Here is a 26,641-nt window from a genome sequence, read left to right as displayed (position 1 = left end):
CAAGAATAATGAAACTTAAATATAAAGTACTACATGAATTTGAAATTAAACAATTCATCCAACTACCTTGACAAATGTCAATGTTTAAGTTAAATAAACTTTTAAAACAGAAACAAGTGACATAACTTATTAGTAGTAGTACAGTATATTTACGTCTACTAGTTTATTAGTGTCATACACTATTTTGAGTTCTTTACAGATATTAACTCATTTAATTCTAAAAACAACCTTATAAGGTGAGTACTATGATTGTTCCCATTTCATAGATAAAGAAACTGAGAGCAGAAGGATCACACAGCCAGTAAGTAGCAGAGATTAAAATCCAAGCTGTCTGGCTACACAGAACAACATGAATGTCTAAGAACATAATACTGAACAAAGCCAGAAATAAAAAACATCAAGCTCAAAATCAGGCAAAACTAAAATATGTGTTAGAAGTCAAGATAGTAGTTATCTCTGGGGAGGAGACAGGGGGTGATGACTAGAGGGGATCATGAGGGGGGCCTCTGAGACACTGTTAGTATTCTATTTCTTGACCTTGGTGAAGTCAGATAGGTATTTCACTTTGGAATGATTTATCAAGCCATATAAATATAATTTATGCACTTTACAGTAAACTTTACTTTTAATAAGAAACAAATAAATAAAGGTACATAGTACTAAAGTCAAACTTTAACTTTTAAAAAACTCCAAAAATTGGGCTTCCCTGGTGGCGCAGCGGGTAAGAATCCACCTGCCAATGCAGGGGACACGGGTCCAAGCCCTGGTCCAGGAAGATGCCACATGCCGCAGAGCAACTAAGCCTGTGCGCCACAACTACTGAGCCTGCGCTCCAGAGCTTGCAAGCCACAACTACTGAGCCCACGTGCCACAACTACTGAAGCCTGCACGCCAAGAGCCAGTGCTCCGCAACAAGAGAAGCCAGCACAATGAGAAGCCCGCGCACCACAACGAGGAGCAGCCCCCGCTCGCCGCAACTAGAGAAAGCCTGTGCGCAGCAATGAAGACCCAATGCAGCCAAAAATAAAATAAAAGCTGTGACAAAGTGAGAGAGAGGCATAGACATATATACACTACCAAACATAAAATAGATAGCTAGTGGGAAGCAGCCGCATAGCACAGGGAGATCAGCTCGGTGCTTTGTGCCCACCTAGAGGGGTGGGATAGGGAGGGTGTGAGGGAGGGAGACGCAAGAGGGAAGAGATATGGAAACATATGTATATGTACAACTGATTCACTTTGTTATAAAGCAGAAACTAACACACCATTGTAATGCAATTATACTCCAATAAAGATGTAAAAAAACAAAAAACAAAAAAAACCTCCAAAAATCTATTTAAAATGGCTACTGGAATTAAATACCATAGATATTTAGATACTATAACCAGTATCCAGATATTATGACTATTTAAATTTGGTGGAAATACAATAAAACATTAAATGTAAGATGGTATTCCCCACAGGACAACAAAGACATTCTTCTAAGCATTCCTTAAACTCATGAAAAATATACATGTAAACCATACCAAATTTAAGCTCTGAAATTCAGTAATAGAGGATATTGGTTACTCTGAAATTTAAGCCTTAAACTTTAAATCTCCTATATGTACAGCATAATTTTATAAAGAAAATAAATTCTGCAAACCAACACACAAAAGCACAGAGACATTACTTACCTGTACACCAAAGAGCAAATAGACAGCATAACATATAAAGGCACCACTGAGTGTCTTACCTTTTATATCTTACTCCAGGATTTTCATCCAGGGTAGCACATACTGTAACTATCTGCTCAGCCATCGCTTCCATGATGATATCTTTTCCATTTGCATTACTAGGGTCTGGAGTGTAACAGTAATAGAATGCATCTGGTACATCAAGAGTATATACCTAAGTTAGGCCAAAAAAAGTCACACTGTCAATTTAGAAACTTGACTAAAAATATCTATCTAGAAAAACACAGCTATTCCTTGGGATTCTAAAAAAAATACTTGCACCAACCATGCTGTTTCCTGAAACAACTGTGTCTTTGCCTTAATCAAATCTCATATTCTCTGTCATCTTGATTTCATCCTTTATTTCTTTTCTCACTCTCCTTTCCTGCTTAGTCTACCTCTCTGCTTCAATTCTTGTTTCATATAAAGATTGTACTCTTTGATTTTCTCTACCTGTGCAGCAGATGAAGAAATCTGAGGTAGTCAAATAAAAATAAAAATCTAAAACCTGGCACAAAGAAATAAAACAAAGCCAAAATTGGTCTATATATTTGACATACATTAAAATCTTAACCCATTAGAGAATAACCTAGAAATTTTCCAAAGTTGATATATATTTCAACTCTTTAGCTTATACTCTTAATGTCCTTAAAATAGAGACATACTTCCCCCAAAGACACAGCATTGTGCCAGACATAGTACTGGTCTTACGATATATACAGTGAAACCTCACAGACATTTTTCAACTAACAAAAGCATTTACTTACATGCAAAGAATTGGATTAGAGATTTACTATTATTGTGTTACTTGAAGAATACAAAAGAAAAAGCTCTCTAATTGGAGTTGAGATTTTCCCATTAAATTAATTTTAATTTTGTTTTTTAAACAATGATAGTAATCCCCCTTAGCCTAGGATAATGTATTGAGTGTAAAAGTAGACATGTAATAAACATTATAGGTTAACTAATGAATTATGAAAAAACTTCCCTGCATTTCCTTTCACACAAAGTAATTCGTTTCTCTGAACATAACCCATCACTAACAGCAGCAGCCTGAACACAGACTGAGATTTAGCTGAAGCTACCACTTATGTCTGTGTTGCTGTATTAACAAAGTCTTAGTTGCTGTATTAACTGCCAACAAGCACCCTACAGCTGGACTGTGGCTTTCTCATAGCATTCTACCCCATTGCAGTAGATAGTATCTGTTCAAAAATATTTATTGCCCTCCTTACAGGGCCTCTCCCTATGGGAGTATACTTCCCACTCATTGATATCAGGCTTGCTATGGTCACTGGAATGTGAGTAGAAGTGACATGTGCCACTTCCCTACAGAAGCTTTAAAAGCCATTGTATGGCTCCACCATTTCTCTTTTCCCTCTGCTATGTCCCAGACGGGCTACTCCTTCAGCCTAAGTCCCAGAATGAAGAGGATGTAGAGCAAAGCCCCAGTCAAACCAAAATGGACACTAACGTGAAGGAGAAATAAACTTTGTTGTTGTAATGCACTGTGATTTGGGGAGTTGTTACCACAGCTTAAATTAATCTTACCTATTATCTAATACGCTAATGAACCAAATACAATTTTGGAGCTGGTTTTCATTCTATACTCACATCTTCCTTTTCCTTCCTTCTCCTTCCCCCACTTTCCATCACCACCATGACATGTTCCTTTAGACTATTACTAAATGCTTTCTTCATCTCCATGACCCACAATCAGCTCCTTAAATATAGGAACTCTCCCCCCACAACCTCCATCTACTTTTCTTCCTAAATTATAGCCAGCTTAGCTCTGTTTCTACCTAGATACAATCTAGCACCCTCTCCACTAACTATACCAGACTTTTTGTACTCCCTGAGGTCAACTGTAAACAAACTCCCTTTTATTCTTTAATGCTTTCCATCTAATTGCCCTAACGTATATGTGACAGCATTAATTACCTTAAACCCTTTGAAAGGGAAAGAGAGATTTCTTTAATCCCTTTGACTCATGGATTCAGGAGGAGTCAACTACTCTCCTCTCTATGAAACTTCGAAATATGATGAATGTCCAACTTCTCTTCTTTGGAAGACTATCATTTCTGACTTTACCAATTTCTCCTCAATGATCACCCAACTTCTACTTTTCCTTAAAGACTCTAGGACTTTTCTGTACCAGCCCATTTTCTGCTATCACTCTTGATGGAACCTGGTGCCTCCTACAACCTGGTCCCAACCTACCTACAGAATCAGCCTTATCTATCATACCATCACCCATTATAATCCTTATTCCTGCTGCTCCCCTGCACTTTCCTGCTTCTGTATCTTTGCACTCATGCTATTCTCACTTCTTAGAATATTTCCTCCCTCTTCATTACTACCTTACGAAATTCTATTTTTCAAGAGTTTTCTCATTTTCCTAGTAAGAATTAATCTCCTCTTTTGGCAGACTATGAGCTGCCTCCTAAAAAACCATTGTTCCCTTACTTTTCAGTAACCATACCAATTATTTGGGGTAAGCAGCCATACGCTCAGCTAAAAGACTACATTTCCATGCACTTGGGGATTGCCATGTGACTAAATTTTAGCTAATAAGATATAAATGAAAATGTACTTTCTTCTTTCTCTCCTTCATCCTCCTTCCTCAAATGAGAACGTAATAATTCTACAGACATCTTGGATCATGAGGGCCATTCCTAAGAGACCAGGCCCCTGACAATTTTGTACAGCCAGCATACCGGACTTATATAGCCCACTTCCTGACTTTTTGTATATTAGCAAGAAATAAATTTCCAACTTGGTTAAACACTGAAAGTTTAAGTTGTCCTGTTATATGCAGTTGAACCTAATCTTAACTGATATTGTTTTGAAGATGCGTAATACTTTGTATCTCTTTCACAGCTCCCGGATGAGTGTGGGGCACATATCTTGATCATCTTTCCATAGCATACTCTTTGCATCTAGAAGACAATGTCCACAGCACATGCTCTTGATGAACGCTCACATAGGCCTTTGCTTACAGCTCAAAGCAGTTAGCAGTATTTCATTTATATCTTCACTTGCAAACAAACAAAAGGTCACAATACAAAACTGAGAAAATTACAATTTTCACTGTAATTTCCCCATAACAGTTAAATTTATTAAGTAAACTCCCTTAAGATATTTATCAAGGAAGTAAATTAAAAGAAAAAACTTTTTAGGGGAAAAACATAGCCAACAGATAGGACCTTAAATAATCATAACATTTTGCAAAGACTGGTAAGTAGAAGAGTCTCATGAGATTTGTCTATACACACAAAGACAAGTTATTTCCATCAGCCATCAAATTAGTCAGATATATACACAAACCTCTCCTCCATATACAGCAATTACTGAAATTTACTGAATTCTGAGGCTAAAACCGTATTTATCTTCTGTGCGGCAAGATGCTCTGGACACATTTGTAATATTTTTCACACCGCTATTTAATCCCACAACATTTTAGGATGCCCATTTTCACTCTACACTGAACTTACATATCATATGAAAAAGAATAAATCTAAAGGTAACCTTTGGAAAACAGTTTAATGTTAAGCAGATATCTTAAAATTTTACAAACTTGATTATGGTCTTTCTTTGTCAAAAACAGCAACAGCTTAGGGACTTCCCTGGTGGTCCAGTTGTAAAGAATCTGCCTTCTGATGCAGGGGACGCAGGTTTGATCCCTGGTCGGGGAACTAAGATTCCACATGCCACGGGGCAACTAAGCCCACACGCCACAACTAGAGAAGAGAAAACCTGCATGCCACAACTAGAGAGAGAAAAACCCACAAGCCACAACTAGAGAGAAGCCCGGGCACCGCAAAGAAAGATCACGTGTGCCTCAACGAAGATTCCATGTGCCACAACCAAGACCCGACGCAGCCAAATAAATAAATAATATTAAAACACACACACACACACACACACACACAAAAACCAAAAAAACCCAGCAACAGCTTAAAAGAAAAATTCATTATCCAGGACCATTCACACACACACAAAAACCAAAAAAACCCAGCAACAGCTTAAAAGAAAAATTCATTATCCAGGACCATTCTATTTCTTAAAATATTGACCTTAGAGTTCCAAACAACAGTAAACTATTTCAATTCTATGAAATGTTGGAATCCAAACACAGAGAACAGAGCTAAACAATGCACTAGCTGTGTGATTACGGCAAGTTACTTAACCTCTTTGATTCTCCCATCTTTAAAATGTAGATAGAATTATCATCTGTTCATAGGGCTATTGTGAAGATTACATGCATACATTTATGTAAAGCATTTAGGAAAGTGACACAGAGAAAGTACTATGTGTTTGCAATTATTAATTGAAGGCTCATTAACTATTCCAAAGGCAAAACAAATCTACAAAAATCCTTCATTTTATAAATTAAATAATAGTTTATATAACACTATGTAAAAAGTTTACTAAAGAACTTTGTTTTAATATCACAAATGGTTACAGAAGCAAAAAGTATTTATCTCTTTGGAGTCATTTAACAAACATTATGCTAAAAATCTTCTGGTTTCATAATCTGATAGGTCTGTAAACCTTGACACACACAGGACTTAGCGGGAGATACGAAATTTAAGTCCACTTTCATTATTAATGTTATATTCCAATTTAGTACTCATGCTCCGCCCTTCATCAGAGGAAATATTTATTTGTGGATTGTTCAAACTTCACCAAATATATAATATATAAAACATCTTTAGGATAAACCTTATTAACAAATAAGTTCATAAAACTGAATTTTAAAATCCATTATAAACTAAACTTAAAAATAAAAGGCATTTGGGTCTTCTGAGCACAAGCTGCCCATTCACCTTGCTTGACCCTTGTAACAAACCTTTCTCTGCTCAAAAAAAAAATTGTTTTAATAAAAAATAAATTAAAAAAATAAAAATAGAAAGTACCTGAGATTCAAGTGGAATGAAGGAAATATTTATTTCTTTACATCTTCTTATTGTCTTGGAGCAAGAAGCCTTAATTTTGTTAAAGAGACTATCAGGGCAAACTGAGAGGGAAAAAAAACAAAATCAAAGCATATAGCTGCATTTAAATTTTCCTTCTTTTGAGTAAATCATTCCAACATCCAAGAATATTTATTTTTTATATATAATTACTGACTTTCACAAAGTAATTTTACTATGAGGACAGAGATAATATGTAAATACTGTTTTTTCACTTTATAGAACAGATGCATTCTAGTAATGAGGGCTGTAATAGAAATTCCACTTTCCCCATTCATATCCACCGTAACCTAAGATATATTTCCTTAGAGAGCTGCTAACACAGCAAACTAAAATTGTTAGGAAGGAAAATCAAGTCCAAACTAAGGACTTAATAAACTTTCACAGGACTTTCAGAACTTCTTAGGAATTTATACTACTTTTCTAAATCTACCATTAAGTGCAGCCACACCACACAAATTTTTAATTTTTCCTTGAATTACAGGATATCCTTTAGTGTCAGGAAATTCTAAACCTCTAAACTAGTAAGTTCTGGACTTTAGAACCTTTCTTTTCCCCCCTTTTACCTAACTGCTTATATAGTTTCACTAAAACTAGGTTGGAGTATCAACCACTGGCTTCTGCTGTCTTTTAACATGTTGTTCTTTATCCTCAAAATGCCTTAAATTAAAAGAGGCTTCATACTCATTAAATTTTATCAATTCCATAAACATGAATTTCTGTATAATAAGGTTACTTAAATGACAAATACTTATGATATGGCCTTATAAAAATTGCAAGCTACTACTAGGTATGAGCTAAATAAAAATTTACAGGAAAAATAAAAATTTACAGGAAAAATAATATAGAAAGCTGCTTTTTATTTGAATGTACAGCATAGAAAAAGAAATGTGATAGGTTTTCTCACTTAATATTAGCAAACAGATGGCAGTTTCTTCAGTGCATCTCCCAAAGGGTCTTATTTTTTTATTATATAATCAAATCCCCAGTTGAAACTTTTATTTAAAGAAGAATTCTTCCTGTTATTGGCACAGAATTTGAGGGATAGCCCTCTCCATCAACCCCCTCACCCCTGTACACCAGCAAAAATGACTATCTTTTGAAACTAGTTTGGAATGATTTAATTTTCTATCACCTTACCATGAATTAGCATAGAAATAATCTTATATTTTTAGATTCCTTCTAACCTAATTAGAACAAACAATAAATAGAAAGCATTAGTACTAAAATAGCATTACAAGAAATACTTCATAATTAATAGGATTTGAAATAATGAAGCAATAACTTTTACAAAGCTACTTACAGTCAGTGAAGTAGATATACGCTGCTTTGTATTTGTTCTCCGATTTACTTCCAAAATCACGTAAAAAACAGTCTACAGACTTAAAAAAGGTTAGATGTTAATATACATTTTATCAAATACTAATTTAAATATGCTATCTTTTGAAATAACTAAGATTATTTTGATGATAAAGTAAAACCTTAACTGTCAAAAGATTAATTTATAAACTGATTTTTTAAGATGCTATGTTGTCTAGCCAGTTATAGCTAGAAGCATAGTAAGTAGTAGGGTAAAATGTATGAATAGAGTGCTGTTTTGGTGACGAGGAGCTCTAGGAATGGTCAAGTGACTGAGAAGCTGAAGCAACATAAAAGACAAGACCACTGGAAGATAACAGATCAAGGAATTGAGAAATCAATGAACGTACTGAAAGTATTACCTACAGGGAAAATGAAACCATCCAGACTATGACTGGTGAACTGCTGAACAGGCTGACAGTGAGCTAGGAGCTAAAATTGTCAAGGGGGATTAGAATGAAAAAGCCAAAGACTGGCAGACTGCGAAGAGGAGGGAGAGCAGGTAATATACTCTAATAGTATTTGCCTCTATGCTGGTAGTTTTAAAGATACAGTAGCCTGAAAGCAAAAATGAAGAACAAACAATTTAATTCTCTCTCATCCATCTGTTCCTTTTTCTCCTCCTGCAACTCCTAGAACTAGTATATTTCTGTTAGAGCTCATGAATCTATCCTGCAAGTCTCTTATTCTTCCCCTCATGATTTCAATGATTGTTTTTTTGCTTTGAGATACTCCATTTTTATCTTTTAGACTATTAATTCAAATTTCCATAGTGATTATCCTCTTCAATTAACTCTTTAACTGAGAAAATACACTTCTGAGCTTCAGAAAGTTTATGTGCTATACCAGACTCTTCTTAAGTGTACTATTTTTCTGTTCTGGTTATCATTCTTCCCTCCAAGCCCCTATACGTTGCTAGACGTGCCCTTTTTTTCATTCTTACTAAACTGTCTCTCTCTGGCCACCTGACCTACTTAGATGTGTGGTTGCTTCTCTTTGTCAGCTCACGTGAAGCTTAGGTTTAGTTGTTGGAGTATCCTAAATAGAGGCAGTACCATTAAGAAGAGGAAGGCGAAGAGGAAGGCAAAGAAGTTTCTCCTCCTGAGGGCTGTAAGTATAAAAGCAAAAATCCACCCAACTGACCTTTCCCCTAGGGTTCACAGATCTCTTATACATAAACTCTTCCTGAAATCTGTCATTTTATGACCCTTGCTTGGGAACTCTCTGATGCTGGTCTCCACGTGCTCACCCAGCCCCTGAGGAAGGAAATCTCACACCAAGTTTCTCTACAAGTACCCAAGGAGCCCAAGGCCTCACATACACCCAGAGGCCTATAGAACCCCAAGAGCTAATTGATTCAGGACAGGAAGAGAAACTGGAGTTGGTTGTGGTAGATAAAGGAGTCACATTCAGGTATCATTTTCTTTAAATCCTTCGATACTTTATTGAATACATAATTTTGTATCCTGCTTTTGTCACTCACATTAAAAATGAACATTTATACAGATCATTAAAATTTTCTAGAAACCTCATGTTCAATGGCCACATGGTATTTCATACCAGTATTTGTTAATGCTAAGAATTTATCTGGATATCTTTATTGCTTTTGAAATTTAGCTTGACAATTTATTTGATTTTTTTTTTGTTACAATAAACTCCAAGATTCAGAACATTTCAAGGTTCTTGATACAGCGAATTATTTTCCAAAAAGGCTATATTAATCTATACTCCCACTAGCAGTAATATAGTAGTTTCTACTCCATTAACCATTGATAATGGGTATTGACAGCTAGAATAGGATACATAGATAAATAAATAAATGTTTCCATATACACACTTTTTTTTTAATCCCTCTGCCTATTTAGTAGGTGAAAATGGTGCTTCTTTCATTTTTTCCGATCATGAATTTTATCTTATAAAATTATATTATGGATAAGATATAAAACGTCATTAAAATCCACCAGCAGCCAATATGTAGAGACCATATAGTAAATGTCTGGGTTTTTCCCTACTGTCTGCTCTGCTAGAGTTAGAAGAAATGAAATTGGAATTGCCAAATTAACATTCTTATTCTAAGAATAAGCCAAAGGATGTGTTGGAAAATGCATTCTCAGATACTATACAGAATAAAGGAATTTGATACTTTATATGGCTCTACGGTTTTGGCTTTAAGTATGAATTAAATCATGGTTAGATTATAAAGAAATACCTTTCCCATAAAAAATATATATACACATACATATACGCATATATACATACATATATGTGTGTACACCCATACATATATGTATACTATAGGGAAGTCACTAAGATAAATGAAAGATTAATCCAAGACCATTTCTTTTACATACATTTCCATCCTCCTAAAAATTATGGTTGGGTACAAATTATTGAAAGAAACTCTATCATTTTATATAATTAAATTCTGCTTTAATAGACGGGGAGAAAGGAATTCTTTCACTTAAATATTCTCATTGAGAAGAATGCAAATGAAACAATCTTCTAACACAGGGAGACTCTCCTAAGCATCTAATAAAGGACATTTTATTACTTTGAATTTTCTAAGAGAAAATCATGTCAATGTTGAAAATTTTGAAGAACATACTTTTTAAAGATTCAAAACACTCACCTTTGATGTTGGAGAGATAAAATAAAGAGCTTTCATTTGTCTGACAGGTTCTCGATTCTTATAAATATTCTCCACAACTAACCAAAAAAAAAAAGTCATTTTATATAACCAAATATTTATAAACTTGAAACAATTTTTAAATGAAATTCACTGTACTTCTTTATTTATAATAAGAAACACAATTGTATATCCTGGGCTTAACATTTTCTTTGTCTTCACTTGAAAAATTAAAAAGTCCTGAAAATGTGTCTTCCCTAAACTCTGGGCTAATGCTCATCATGAGAAAAAAAGATAAAGCAGCTATTTGATAGCTAGGTCTACCAGCATAAGCAATCAACATGCCATGAAGAAACCAAGAAATGCATTTAAAATTAAAATATGTATTTCTTTGGGCTTCCCTGGTGGCGCAGTGGTTGAGAGTCCGCCTGCCGATGCAGGGGACACGAGTTCGTGCCCCGGTCTGGGAAGATCCCACATGCCGTGGAGCGGCTAGGCCCGTGAGCCATGGCCGCTGGGCCTGCGCGTCTGGAGCCTGTGCTCCGCAACGGGAGAGGCCACAATAGTGAGAGGCCCGTGTATCGAAAAAGAAAATGTATTTCTTTAAAAAAATATTCTACTATAATAATAGAAAATATAATATCAGAAATCAGGCTAAGCATGAATTATCTGTTAAACCTCATAATAACCATTTATGTATTTTACAAATGAGGTAACTGAGGCTTAAAAAAGTTAAGAAACTTATCCAAGTTACACAGTAAGAAAGAAGAGACAGGATTCCAACCCACATCTGTCCAACTCTAGAGTCTAAGTTTTTAACTGCTATAACATTCTTTAAATAAATTGCCAATTAACTCTTTTTCTTTTAAAACCACACATTAATATAAATCATTTTTCAACAATGAAGTATCACCATAATTTAATCAATTATATTTTTATTATTGAAATTAAGAACTTTATAAATAACTAATATAAAACAAAGTGAATTTAAAACTAGTAAGCCCGAAATTGTCAAATTAACTATGAAGGCTATATTAAAACAATACTAACTTAAAGTATCATTCTACAAATCAAGAGAACCATCTTTCAAGATTCACGCTGGCAAAGGGCCTAGAAAGAATTTAAAACATTAATCTGACATGCAAGGAAGGCTACCGTTGGACTTCTCTTTTAAATACGATGATTCATTTTCTCATCCCTAAATTTATACTAGTATAGTATAGGTTTATCATAGCTTCTGTTAGAGAGGATATCAAATAAGATTTCCGAGGAAATAGTTAATTTTATTTTTATCTCCACTCCCAACAATTGTAATTTCACCTTTAAAAGATTATGGTTAAATCTGTGTTAATTTACTTTTATTGCTTAGTGCCCAAAATAAAGTGTCTTACAGTCATCTTATGCTGTACATACTATGTATTATGTTTGGAGAGTAACATACATGTTAAAATGTTGTAATATGATTTAGAACACAGACTTTGAAAAGATTCTGAAATGTCTGGTTATCAATAGCAGAAAGTGCCACTTCTTCAATTCACTGAAAAGTGGATAGCTATTAAATGATAAAAAAGGAAAGGTTTTTATGATTATTCCTATAATAGTGACAAATGAATAATCTAATTCCAAGTCTATTTTTTTTTTAAAGGTTTTTACTTGACTTTAGTGGAGACACTGAGGTAGCATCACACGTGTATTTTTTTCTCATGTTTTTTAAAAGTTCCAAGACACACTGAATATTTTCACAAATGATCTGAACGCAGACAGAAAGTCTGATCACTGAACGGCCAATGCAGGTGAGCTGATGTGGAACTCAAAAGAAATGTGCCATGTTCAAGTTAGTAGATATGATTATGATTAAATCAGAGCAAACCTAGGTGACTGGAGGATATTGAGAACAATCCACAGCAATACGCTCCATGATATACAGTCCTATATAATACTTCCCAAAAAAGGCTTCTGTGGTCAAATAAGTTTAGAAAACTGAATACTATACCTATTCACAGGGGATCCACATTATCTGCTAACATATAAAAAACTCCAAAAAAGTCCTAAAGAAAACTGGTTAGCTTTGTTAATGCAGTTTCCCAAACTAACGTGGCCACAGAGTCCTTTCCTTGAACAATATCAATCAACACTGAACACACAGTAAAAAACAATGGTCTATGAAAATTCAATAAAACCTCCTTACAGTGCAAAATGGTTCTGTAGCTTCATAGTGCTGTACACATATTATCAAATGGTTCTCTAACTGCACATCAGAGAGACTCTGGGAATGTAACAAAACTTAAGTAGCTTAATCAATATTACACTTATCTAGTTAGTAGAAAAATCAAGGCTTTAATCTTCTAATTTCTAGTTCAGAGCTTAATTTTCTACTGAAAGTCATAAAGACCACAAACTGAATATGTAATCAACAATAAAAGATTATTTTATTAATAAATATCAAAAAGTTGTAAAAATAAATAAATAAATATCAAAAAGTAAACATTGCTAAATTTTTTAGGTAATCCTCTCATTCTACACAATGCTTACACTTTCTTGAATACTGGGTGTACTTTTGAACCTCACAAGTTAGGAGTGACAGAGGATACAGATATTATACTAGAATCCAAAATATAAAAGAAATATATTTGACTTTGAGTCCCAGTTTTCACTTTACAAATCAGGGTATTAATATCTGTCTTTAAAGGGCTGTTATGAAGGCAAATTTAAATAGATGAGTTAAAGGATGATGAGTTATATAGATGATGATATGATTAGGAATGGTACAAGATATTGGTATTCTCTCCAAAATGTAAGAGAAATTAAAAACTCATTAACACAATCCTGCCCAGTGGAAGACAGCAACTGTGGTAGTGTGATTTTTTTCCCATAATCCCACACGAAAGCTGATTTAAATTTACAATTAATAGTCTCATTTCTAGGTAATAAAGAGAAACGTATACACTTGTAAATATGTACAAAAGTTGATTTTATGACATAAATCTTACTATTCATTTAAAAACAATACATGAAAACCACAAACATTCATCAAAGTACTAAGGTAAACCTAGTGCATCAGCATACAAAACTGTAACAAATACATAAGAATAAAAAATTTGAAGAACAAACTCAATAAGGCAACTTAGTCTTGGTTAGGGGTGCTTAATTATATGTCTCAGCTGAGGGAAAAAACTCTGACTTACAGAGGTTATTCTGAAGATTCACAAAGAAAATAATGTCCAGTGTAATTATTATGGCTAGAATTACTAAAAAAATAAAACATAACCCCCTGAGAAACACAATTACTAAAATTTATTAATACTTCAAACTCTCCCAATCATAATAAGAAAAGTTTTTCATGATGAGTATTTGTAACACTTACCAGTTATACCCTCTGCTAGAAGATCTGTCATTTTGCAACACGATGCCAAAAGCTTAGTGGTAAATTCATCTAGAAGCATTATCTTAAAATGAATATAAATTAAGAAATACTATCAGCATTTGACTGCCAAGAATTCACAAAAGACAGAATTTAATGCATTAAACCTACTCAAACTTATAAACTTTTTATAATATAAAATTAAAATATTAGGACAGTGGGCAAAATTATCTCAATTCATTTAACTTGCATGACCTAGAAATTTATTTCCTCAATGTACGGACACATGATATTATACATAAGTAAGCAAATAGAAATATTTTCATTTTGAAGCAGAGAACTTGCTCATTTTAAATGTATGTTATCATCAAATTTTCTTAAAATTATAAAATGCCACTTGTAGAATTATAATTGTTCTAGGCACCATTTTAAGCATTTTACATGGATTAATTCATTTAATATTTACAACTACCCTATGAAGTACTTCCATCTCCATTTTATCGATAAGGAAACAGGCACAGAGATGTCAAGTAATTTGTTCAAGAAGCCACAGCTAATAGGAGGTAAAGCTAGGATGTGAACACAAGCAGTATGGTTCTAGACTCTATACTTTTATAGAAGTATAATAAGTAAAATATATAGAAGTCTTCAATAAAGGCTTCTAGCTTCATGCAAATTCTATGTGAGTATGCAAATTCTACCTTCCATTCGCCTTCTTTCTTGCAGTCATCAAACACTGTTGCTTTTATCTCTGCAAAGAAAAAGGGAACTATTTAGGAATTTTAATCAACAGTCAGGATAACTACTCAAAAGGTCCAAGATGGCTGGGGAAATATCAACTGGAATTGCTCAGCTACATAAAAAGCACATTCACATGTTAAACTCGAAGTAAAAATCCAGTTCTCTTTAATACATAACCTATATGGTACATTTAAACTGTAATATATTTTTAATCTTTGAGAATAAGAATATTATTAAAAAGGCTAGGGACTTCCCTGGTGGCGCAGTGGTTAAGAATCCACCTGCCAATGGCAGGGGACATGGGTTTGAGCCCTGGTCTGGGAAGATCCCACATGCTGTCGAGCAAAAAGCCCGTGCGCCACAACTACTGAGCCTGCGCTCTAGAGCCCATGAGCCACAACTACTGAAGCCAGTGCACCTAAAGCTCGCGCTCCTTAACAAGAGAAGCCACCACAATGAGAAGCCTGTGCACCACAATGAAGAGTAGCCCCCACTCAACGCAACTAGAGAAAAGCCTGCGCGCAGCAGCAAAGACCCAACGCAGCCAAAAATAAATAAATAAATAAAATTTTTAAAAAGGCTAACATATTTAATTATATAAACATATCTGGAAAATATTTCTGAAAGTATTAGCTCACTTGGTTTTTCCTATTTACTTAAATCCTAAGTAAACAAGATGAAAACAAGAAACTGGGACTTCCCTGGTGGTCCAGTGGTTAAGACTGCACTTCCACTGTTATGGGGCAAGGTTCGATCCCTGGCTGGGGAACTAAGATCCCACATGCCACCATGGCCTGGACAAAACAAAAACAAAAAACCCACAGGAATAGCCCTAACTGGCCCATTGCTAAATTACATCTGACAATCAAAACTAGATAAGTAAGTTTCTTCCTGATTTACTACAATTTTCAAAAATGTGTCACAGCATTAGGATACAAATATTCAGAATTTATTTATAATCAGTAAATATTTATTAATGTGTTCCTTGCAATGATTTTCAAAATTAATGTAAACATATATTTTAAATTACTAAATAAAATACACAGAGGCAATTCACACAAATACCGGTTATTCTACTTTGTAAGATAAAAATTTCCCACATTTAATGTTTTATTAATTCTCAGTTAATTTTGAAAACTGTAGTAACACATAAAATAAAATTAAATGTAAATTACAGTAACTCTTGTTTATCATTAATTCTTTTTTTTAAATTTATTTATTTTGTTTACTTTTATTTTTGGCTGTGTTGGGTCTTTGTTGCTGCACACGGGCTTTCTCTAGTTGCGGCGAGCTGGGGCTACTCTTCGTTGCAGTGCGCGGGCTTCTCATTGCGTTGGCTTCTTGTTGTGGAGCACGGGCTCAGTAGTTGTGGTGCATGGGCTTAGTTGCTCTGCGGTCTGTGGGATCTTCCCGGACCAGGGCTTGAACCTGTGTCCCCTGCACTGGCGGGTGGATTCTTAACAACTGCACCACCAGGGAAGCCCCATTAATTCTTGATAATGAGATACTTATATAATTCATTTAAACTTTTCTATTTCTTAATTTATATTTAAGTTAATGCTTTTGGAAATTTACCAACAAGTTTTTGGCACCATGTTAAAAAATGACATGTCCAAGCAGAGGGTATATTTAATAAGGGTTACTGACACTCATCATAAGAATTGTGATCTGAAAGGTTTTATTGTGATTGAGAAGGTGTGGAAGTGTTAAGATATTAAGAGGCTTATACATGTTTCTGGGAAGATTATGATGTTATATAGATTTATGGGAAAAGCCTGAAGTATTTAATCATAATTTAAGCCTAAAGTAGTGGATTCTGGTACTCTACAGGCAAAGAGGAAGGATTTCCTCAAGTAGCACTGAGGCACTGAAACATTATGGTACTTCCCTTTCTAAGCTTGCTTTATTCCTGTATACCTAAAACAAGCTGAAAATCAAAGACATTTTGCTGATTTTTGCCGAATTTATGTCTTTCTCTTAGAAATGAATGCTCATGGAATTTATGATGGAGCAGACTGAACAGCTCCCTAGCCGAACTCATTCCAGTCTTTACCACCTTAGAAACTGCACTGTCACATATGGCAGAAACTAGTCACATGTGGCTACTGAGCACTTGAAATGTGGTTAGCCTGAACTGGGATGTCCTGCAAGTATAAAATACACACCAGATTTCAAAGACTTGGTACAAAAAGAAATTTAAAATATCATTTTGTATGTTATTTACATGTTTCAATGATAACATTTTGGATAGATCAATTTAAACAAAATATATTTTAAAAATTAATTTCATGTTTTTTACCTTTTTTTTTTGATTTGGCTATCAGAAAACTTTAAGTAACATATGTGGCTTGCCGTTATTTCTAACTAGAATCTGAGGATACCTTAGAATCTGAGGATACCAAGCCAGTCAGTGTTAGCATCTCAAAAATGATAAAGAGATAACTAGTTTTGTGGACAGAGATTAGGGGCATCCATGAAAAGTGATGTGGTTACAGGTAAAATGTGTTTGGAGGAGTCAAAGGAAATCACATCAACTAATATGACAGAACTAAAAAGGTATTTCCTCTAATTATTAATGAGAAATATTTAACCTTATAATCCATTTCTCTTGTACCCTAAATATGGATACATCCCAAGAGTCAATTCTCTCACTTTTGCTCTGCTTGTTCTATACTCTTCCTCAGAGACCATACTCATCATCAAAGTATCCTCTAACAGATCTGTCTTTTAATTTTCCCCCCAACTTTATTGAGATATAATTAACATATAACATTTTGTAACTTTAAGGTATACAATGTGTTGATCTGATACACATATACTGCAATATAATTACCTCTGTAGTGTTAGTTTACACCTCCATCACCTCACATAATTACCATTTCTTTTTTGAGGTGAGAACGTTTAAGATCTACTCTCTTAGCAAATTGCAATTATACAGTACAGTACTGTTATCTATAATCACAATGCTGTGCATTAGATCCCCAGAACTTACTCATCTTCTAACTGGATGTTTGTTCTCTTTGACTAACTTCTCCTTATTTCCCTCAACCCCCAGGAATCCTTCAATTTTCCACAAATCCTCATCTCTCCTTGGACTTCTTTCCATTACACAATACAGGTTTAAGCACCTATGTGCCTCAAATTAAGATTAAATGCCCTAAAAACTGCTCTAGACTTCTCCATTTCTATGAGTTTTATTGTCATTTTCTTTTTTTTTTTTTTGCGGTACGCGGGCCTCTCACTGTTGTGGCCTCTCCCGTTGCGGAGCACAGGCTCCGGACGTGCAGGCTCAGCAGCCATGGCTCACTGGCCCAGCCGCTCCGCAGCACGTGGGATCTTCCTGGACCGGGGCACGAACCCGTGTCCCCTACATCGGCAGGCGGACTCTCAACCACTGCGCCACCAGGGAAGCCCTATTGTCATTTTCTTAGTCATAGTCATCAGCTATTTTCTCTTTCCTCCATTTTCTAATCATTAGGCTGTACTGACTGTTCTTTCTGGTGACTGCCGCTGTCACCAGCATTGTCTTGATTCTCATCATCTCTCACTGAACTACTGCAATAATCTCCTGTTTGGATTTCCTGCTTTCTACCTCCAAGCCCTTTACCTTTTCCAATCCATTTTTCACACTGTTGTCAGAGTCATCTTCCTGAAGCACAGCCCTGTTATATCAATACCCACCTCAAAATTCTCTCAAATGCTCACTGTTACCTACCTAGAATAAAATCTAGACTCTTACTATTCAACATCCTCCATCAACTGGCCTCCACCTAATCTCTAAATTAATCTTCCACCAGTCCAGATGGTCCCCAATTAATGACCTATTAATACCAATTACTCTATCTTTGCTCCTTCTGTTTCTCCTATATATAAAAGGAAATGTATTTAAAACTGTAACACCAAAGAGGATGTGAAAACACTGAAAGGAAAAATAAAAGAACTAACAAAGTAGTGTATAGCATCAGCAATGCCAAGGTATACTTGTACAACTATCTTTAATCACAGAGAAACTAATAAACCTGATAAATATGCAAGAAAAACTGATTTGTCTGGAAAACAGGAAATGAACAGGTAAGAATCTTTATAGGTAATCCCAGGGGCCTGGGGCAGAGGTAAAAGTAATACTCATTACTAGTTGAATAAAAACAGAGTGACCTGCGCTTCCCTGGTAGCACAGTGGTTAAGAATCCACTTGCCAATGCAGGGGACACATGTTTGAGCCCTGGTCCGGGAAGATCCCACATGCCACAGAGCAACTAAGCCAGTGCACCACAACTACTGAGCCTGCACTCTAGACCCCACGCGAGCCACAACTACTGAAGCCCGCACGCCTAGAGCCCATGCTCCGCAACAAGAGAAGACACCGCAATAAGAAGCCTGAGCACTGCAAAAAAGAGTAGCCTCCGCTCACCACAACTAGAGAAAGCCTGCGCACAGCAACAAACACCCAACTCAGCCAAAAATAAAAATAAATAAATTAAAAACAAAAAACAGATTGACCCGTTCATGGGAAAGACCACTTAGAGCTTTCAAGGTTTATTATTTAAAAATTTTATGAAACGGGACTTCCCTGGTGGTCCAGTGGTTAAAACTTTGCCTTCCAATGCAGGGGGTGTGGGTTCGATCCCTGGGTGGGGAGCTAAGATCCCACATGCCTCGTGCCAAAAAACCAAAAAACATAAAACAGAAGCAATATTGTAACAAATTCAATAAAGACTTTAAAAAAATGGTCCACATCAAAAAAATCTTAAAAAAAATTTATGAAATATGAACAATATGAAAACTGGACTAGTATAAGACCACCTAAATATATACAAAGGCAAATATTAAAGCAATTATTTCTAGGTAGAAATTTAGTAAATTCTATATTTATTCTTCAAACAAATACTTTATAATTAAAAGTCTGAAGGGGGACTTCCCTTGTGGTCCAGTGGTTAAGAATCCATGCTCCCAATGCAGGGGGCCTGGGTTCCATCCCTGGTCAGGGAACTAGACCCCACATGCTGCAACTAAAAAGATCCTGCATGTGGCAACAGAGACCCCGAGTACCGCAACCAAGACCCGGCACAGCCAAATAAATAAATATTTTTTAAAAACCCAACAAGCAGTCTAAAGTGTTCCTTTCTTAAACGTAAGGGTGGAAAGGTAAAAAGCCACTGCTATAAAATTGCTTGATGGCAATGTAAGTCAGAACAGTAGTTACTCTGGGGTAAAGGGTGGAATTTGGCGTTGGAAGAGTTATGGGGTGCTTAGAAACATTCCATACCTCAATCTAGGTGGTAGTTACATGAATAAAAATTTATCCATCTAGGACTTCCCTGGTGGCACAATGGTTAAGAATCTGCCTGCCAATGCAGGGGATACGGGTTCGAGCCCTGGTCCAGGAAGATCCCACATGCCGTGGAGCAACTAAGCCCATGTGCCACAATGACTGAGCCTGTGCTCTAGAGCCCGTGAGCCACAACTACTGAAGCCTGTGCACCTAGAGCCTGTGCTCCACAAGAGAAGCCACCACAATGAGAAGCCTGCGCACCACAACAAAGAGTAGCCCCTACTCGCCACAACTAGAGAAACCCCATGCGCAGCAACGAAGATCCAATGCAGCCAAAACTAAATAAGGACTAATAACTAACTAATAAGGACCTACTGTATAGCACAGGGAACTCTACTCAATATTCTGTAATGACCTATATGGGAAAAGAATCTAAAAACAAAAGAGTGTATATACATATATGTACAACTGATTCACTTTGCTGTACGCCTGAAACTAACACAGTATTGTAAATCAACTGTACCCCAATAAAAAAAATTTTTTTTAATGTATCCATCTGCACATTTAGCATTAGTGCACTTTACACTAGCATTATACTTAATGAAAACTTTAGGAACAAGAAAATGACTTCCTTTCAGCACTGTTCTAGTAAGTCCCCAAAATGCTGATGACTGCTGTTTGAGAAGGAGGAAAAAAAACCTTTCAGCTTTAGTAGCTCACCACTCATGTCTGAACAATTTAGCTCCAACCTACCTTTTAGTCTTCATCCCCCTATTTCTTGCAACAAATACTCTGTACTCAGACAAAAGGAATTATTCCCTCTTCCATAAACAATCACATACTTTCACATCTTTGGGTCTTGGCTCAGATTTCCCTGTCTGGCAAAATCCTACCACCTTTCACTGTTACCTCCTATTTGGAGTCTCCCCTGATCCACTCGCAGAGAGGAAATAATTCCTTTTTCTTCTCTTCTCCCATGAAACTTCTTCATGCTGCTAATATAGCACTTAGTACCTATGTACCTGTCTCCTCCCACTGAATTGTAAACTCCAGGAGGTCAAGGAGTATGCACCTAGAATAGTGGGCGGCACAGGGTAGTCAATAAATACTGATTTAAAAGAATACATGACTCTGCAAATATCCAAAAAGTAAAAGAAGAGAATTTTTCTCAACAAGATAAACTTAAAGAAGTGACCAGAATGAAAAAAGACATAAAACAAAGATAATTGATCAAAACAAAAAACAAAAAAATACATTTTATACCTGCCTATATTGGCATAAATAAGTTCTCAAGGAATTTATAAGAAACCTGAGTGGTTGTCTCTGGCAAAGGAGTCTGGGGTCTGGGTAGGGATGAAGATTAATTTTATTTTACAGTCTTTTCTGTTATCAAACTTTTTTGCCACATCAAGGTATTTAAGAATGATTAGGGCTTCCCTGGTGGCGCAGTGGTTGAGAGTCCGCCTGCCGATGCAGGGGCCACGGGTTCGTGCCCCGGTCAGGGACGATCCCACATGCTGTGGAGCGGCTAGGCCCATGAGCCATGGCCGCTGAGCCTGCGTGTGCTCCGCAACGGGAGAGGCCACAACAGTGAGAGGCCCGTGTACCCAAAAAAAAAAAAAAAAAAAAAAAAAAGAATGATTAAAATTGTTAATTACAAAGATTTCAAAGGAGGAGGAAAAAGTTATGTTAATGTTAACTGTTTAAAAAAAGGAAGTCACAAAATGACAAATAATAAAAAATATATCTGAAGCTATATAAGAACTAGAAGAAAAATGTGAAAAAAAACCCCAAAAAGCTTATGATTTAATGTGCAAAGAATTGGCTCAGATAAATATATTCTGATTACTTTTATTTGTAATTTTACTAGGTTCATTTTCTCTAACATTTCCTCTAAAATATACAAGGTGAATTACAGACATTAGACTATTGTTTATAGACAAGAAAGAAAATAGGCTATACTGAATAAGGAAAAAAATGTCGTAGGTGGCTTCAACTTGCTTTATGGTCGATTTAATTACTATTGTTTTGCTGTGTGTTTTTCAAATAAAGTTCATCAAATTTTTATTTAAAATCTTTTATCAGTGATATTTTTATTACCATTCCCCCCCCGTAGCAAAAAGTGGCAAATGAGCAATACCAAGCACTAGAAACTTTTACTGATTTTAAGTATGGGAATTAGTTTTGTAAATAAATGTAGCCCTTTGCATTCAAATATTAAATTTTTAAAAGAGGTTTTAATGTGGTCCCTAAAGGCTGATTCCTTCTCATGTTTTAGGCCTCAGCTCAAATGTCACCTACTCAGAGAAACTTTTCCTGATCCACCTACCTACAACAGTCCCTTTCTATATATAGATATCACAGACTGAAATAATCATGTTTATTCTTTGTTTATATACTTATTTTCTATTATTCCACACTTGAATGCAAGATTCAAGAAGGCTGGGAACTTGCCTGCCTTCTATTGCTGTATTCCCCTAGGAATTCAATAATATTTATTGAATAATGGGGGAAAATTACAAAACTGATCTACTGTTTTCTTTTCCCCACTGTTTACTTTTCACAAGCATTATTATCCATTGCATTCTGCCAGGGCCTGTTTGGAATTTAAAGCTCTAGAAGAGGGCGTCCCTGGTGGTGCAGTGGTTAAGAATCCTCCTGCCGGGCTTCCCTGGTGGCGCAGTGGTTGAGAGTCCGCTTGCCGATGCAGGGCACGCGGGTTCGTGCCCCAGTCCGGGAAGATCCCACATGCCGCGGAGCGGCTGGGCCCGTGAGCCATGGCTGCTGAGCCCACGCACCACGACTACTGAAGCCCGTGCGCCTAGAGCCCGTGTTCCGCAACAAGAGAAGCCACTCCAACAAGAAGCCCTCACACGGCAACCAAGAGTAGCCCCCGCTCACTGCAACTAGAGAAAGCCCACACACAGCAATGAAGACCCAACACAGCCAAAAATAAAATAAATTAAAAAACACGAATCTATTTTCTACTAATCTCTATAGATTTGCCTATTCTGGACATTTAATATGAATGGAGTCATACAATATGTGGTTCTTTACAACTGGCTTCTTTTCATTTGGCATAATGTTTCCAAGGATCATCAATACTATAGCATAGGCTTCCGTGGTAGCGCAGTGGTTGAGAGTCCGCCTGCCGATGCAGGGGACACGGGTTCATGCCCCGGTCTGGGAAGATCCCACATGCCGCGGAGCGGCTGGGCCCGTGAGTCATGGCTGCTGAGCCTGCGCGTCCGGAGCCTGTGCTCTGCAACAGGAGAGGCCACAACAGTGAGAGGCCCGCGTACCGTAAAAAAAAAAAAAAAAAAAATACTGTAGCATGTTTCAGTACTTCCTTCTTTTTTATTGCCCAATAATATCCCATTGTATGGACATAACCACATGTTATTTATCCATTCACCAGTCCATGGACATTTGGGTTGTTTTTGACTTTTTGTCTATTAAGAATTATGCAGCTATGATAATAGGTGTATCAGCTTTAACATCTGTTAAAGAGATAATAATTCTTATTGTTTTGATATTTGTAAAGAATAGTGCCTGGCACAGAGTTATGTTCAAAAAATATTAGTTCCTTTCTCCCTACTTTACAGGTAAATTGAAGGTTAAGTTATTTATCTTTCTAACCTGACCTAACTATACTACCTTCAACCTAGCAAAACCTTTTCCCAAATATATGATTCTCCCTGAGGAGATTCCTCCATCATTTCTTTCAGACTTTCTCACCTTTTGCTAACAGAACTCAGAGGCTCCCACTTCTCTTTCTCTCTCTACTTTAATTAAACTAAGTGCTGAATGAATATCATCTTATCTTTAAGTTATGTTCCTATTTCCACAAAAATTCGAAGAACTATTTTTTAATCTGTATAACACTTCCTTCCATTCAGTGTCCCCTCTTCTTTATCTTACGCTCCATGTAGGTATCCTGGTGCTACCTCAAGTTAACAGCACAAGACGGAAATTTTGTTACCTGTAAACGCTCCCTCTTGCCTAGTTTCCATGCTATCAATACCGAGGTTACTATCATTAACCTTTTTTTTCTGATAAATGCTGATGTTAAGCACCATCTTGGAAATTATACAACACAGTTCATTATCCATTTTCAAATAAATGTATTTAAATGCCACTGTGATTTTAAAATATTACCAAACCTTAAAAGGGACCCATGTAAATTCTGAAAAACAAAATGCTAACCTTATAATTATCCAATTAAAAAAATTTTCATAACTTTTTTCCCCTTCTATTTATACCCTTGTTTTTAGTATGTTAAGCAGTATGCCAGTTACCGATTTGGAGTTTTAATTTTACACAGGAACTCTGTGACTCCCATAATTTTGTTAACTCAGTCACTATTTCTGTTCCTTGCTCAACAAGCTGGAGCCAGAAATACTAATTAGATGTTACCCCTTTCCACTACTAGACTATAATTACTTTGAGCCCAGCAATGCCAAACAATGATGGTTCTTCCTGTTTGGTTCTTGGCGGTTTCATTCCTTCTCTAAGCTGGCAGACCTAGGTGTGGAGTGATATTTATGAAAGTCGTAGATGATACAGCACAATGGCAGAATATCAGTAACCAGTAAGTATTATAATACAGTCCTAGCAGAAGGGAGTGGCTCCGAGAGTGGAAAGGAAGAGGTGAAGGTGCAGATTGGCCCCGAGATTTAATCATGCCGATGGTCCCTTCTCAAGAACTCTTTAGAAAGTGGGTTCTTCTAGAAGGGAAGAAGGGTTTGTTTAACAGTGAGGTTTTCTTTTTGTGTTTTTAAAGGACAAGCATTGTAAAGTACGGTTAGTAAAACTCTCGCTGATACTAAGACGAATAAGCAGAGTAAGCAGTCTTGGAAAACTCAAGCGTGGGGAGAAGGGGAGGGGTGGGATAGAGAAACAGCGCTCAGACTGTCTCGGGTGGAGAGACATCGCCGACTGGTGGGGCCCCGGAGGCAGCGCAAGCGAGGAACCGCGCAGGGGCCGCGGGCGGAAAAGCCGGGCCCAGGGCCGCTCACGCAGGGCGGGGTTTCGGGGTCAGAGCCCGGCCGAGCCAGCCCAGAGGGTGCCGGACGCCTGCGAGAAGGCCGCGTCCTCCCGCACCCCGCCCATTGTTGGTGCTGCCAGAACGAGGGCTGGGAAGGAAAGAAGGAAGAAGTGCTAACATGGACGTGGGAGCCAAAGCAACGAGTGCCCGTGGCGGCTCCCCAAGAGACTGCTGGTCTGGGGCAGGAAAGCAGGGCCCGGCGCCGCGGCCTCCTGGCCTTCCCTCTCTCAGCCCCTGTCCCACCGCACTCACTCTGCCACACGATGCTCTTCAGCCCCCGGTCCGTCACCGGAGGCGCCATCTTCCCAAACACCGCTGAGGACCAGCCGCCGCCTCCCACTCGCAACCCACTTCAGCTGTTAGAGGGGGTTCGGCCGGGCCCCGCCCGTCGCTGAGGGGAAGGCCCCGCCCACACCCACGGGCCGCGCCCTCCGGTGACGTCACGGACGTCCGTAAGGGGATTGCCGCCCACCCCTGGACTGAGGCTGCGCAGTGCGGGTGGAATCTCCGTGGGCAGTTGCGCGCCCTCTAGCGGTAGGCTGTCAACCGAATTTCGACGTCCTGGGACATCAGAAAGCGAAAGCGTACCGACGGATTGTGAGCTAATACCATCTTAAGAAATCCCGAATTCATGCATACGATTCATGAAAAAGGAAGGGATCCTTCGCTTTACAAAAGAGTTCTTTGCGAAGCGGTTTGTAATAGACTCTTCACTCAGTCAGCTACCGATTAGAAAATTTAGCCTCCAAAAAGTTTATTTTATTCATTTTTAAAGGACATAATCATTGTATAGAACTATGAGGTGCCGTCCACTGTGACCAGAACTCTGCAGGACTTTCAGGAAAGTCAAAAAAAGGAGACCTACTAATGAAGAATTTAAAATCTAATTAGCTCAATTCCTGGCATGCCGAAGGTAGTCAAAAACTGGTTGAAGTAGCGAATGCCTTAATGGTGACAATATACATAAATGAACCAGTAAAATAATAATTATTCAACAAACATAAATTTATGTGGGAGGGGCTATCAATGTTTTAGGATTTAAAAGAAGAGAATTATTGCTGATTCACAAAGGAGGTGATTGGAGCTCAGACTTAGAAAGTTTAGACAGAGATCTATTTCCTGAGATGGTTCTTTTGAGACTTGAAATCAAAGCAATCATAGGGGAATTCCCGGCCGGTCCATTCCCGGACTCCCCACTTTCACTGCTGAGGGAGTGGGTTCAATCCCTGGTCCGGGAACTAAGATGCCGCAAGCTGCGTGATAAAAACAAAAACAAGTAGTCAATCATGAATTAAAACAGTTTAGTTGCTGAGAACCGCCCCCCCCAACTGTAACATAACCATCGTATACTGGTGGAAAGTAGACTTTCCCACACCCATTTGCAAAGAACCAATGGTTCAAGTTCACATAGGGAAGCGCAAATGGTTAGTCACTACTAGTAATAACAATGGCTAACATTTACTGAGGGCTTACTATATGCCAGGCACCATGCTAAGTGAATTATCTCATTGATCCTCAAAGCAACCCTTACAGACAAGGAACCT

General features: G+C 37.1%; 1 protein-coding gene across 1 annotated transcript in view; it reads right to left on the bottom strand.

Annotated features, from left to right (window-relative positions):
- STXBP3 (syntaxin binding protein 3) overlaps window positions 1-25,489 on the bottom strand; it is a 53,255-nt gene extending 27,766 nt beyond the window's left edge. The window contains exons 1-7 of the mRNA XM_060026481.1: window positions 25,350-25,489; window positions 14,739-14,788; window positions 14,041-14,122; window positions 10,680-10,756; window positions 7,995-8,073; window positions 6,635-6,735; window positions 1,736-1,890 (exon numbers count right to left, since the gene is read on the bottom strand). Coding sequence (XP_059882464.1) covers window positions 1,736-1,890; window positions 6,635-6,735; window positions 7,995-8,073; window positions 10,680-10,756; window positions 14,041-14,122; window positions 14,739-14,788; window positions 25,350-25,398 — 593 coding nt within the window. The 5' untranslated portion in view covers window positions 25,399-25,489. The remainder of the gene's footprint in view (window positions 1-1,735; window positions 1,891-6,634; window positions 6,736-7,994; window positions 8,074-10,679; window positions 10,757-14,040; window positions 14,123-14,738; window positions 14,789-25,349) is intronic.
- Window positions 25,490-26,641: the final 1,152 nt, after the last annotated feature.

This window comes from Delphinus delphis, chromosome 1, assembly GCF_949987515.2.
Source record: "Delphinus delphis chromosome 1, mDelDel1.2, whole genome shotgun sequence".
Lineage (NCBI taxonomy): Eukaryota > Metazoa > Chordata > Mammalia > Artiodactyla > Delphinidae > Delphinus > Delphinus delphis.
The sequence above is the reverse complement of the archived record's forward strand: the minus strand, read 5'-3'. Positions and strand labels throughout refer to the sequence as shown.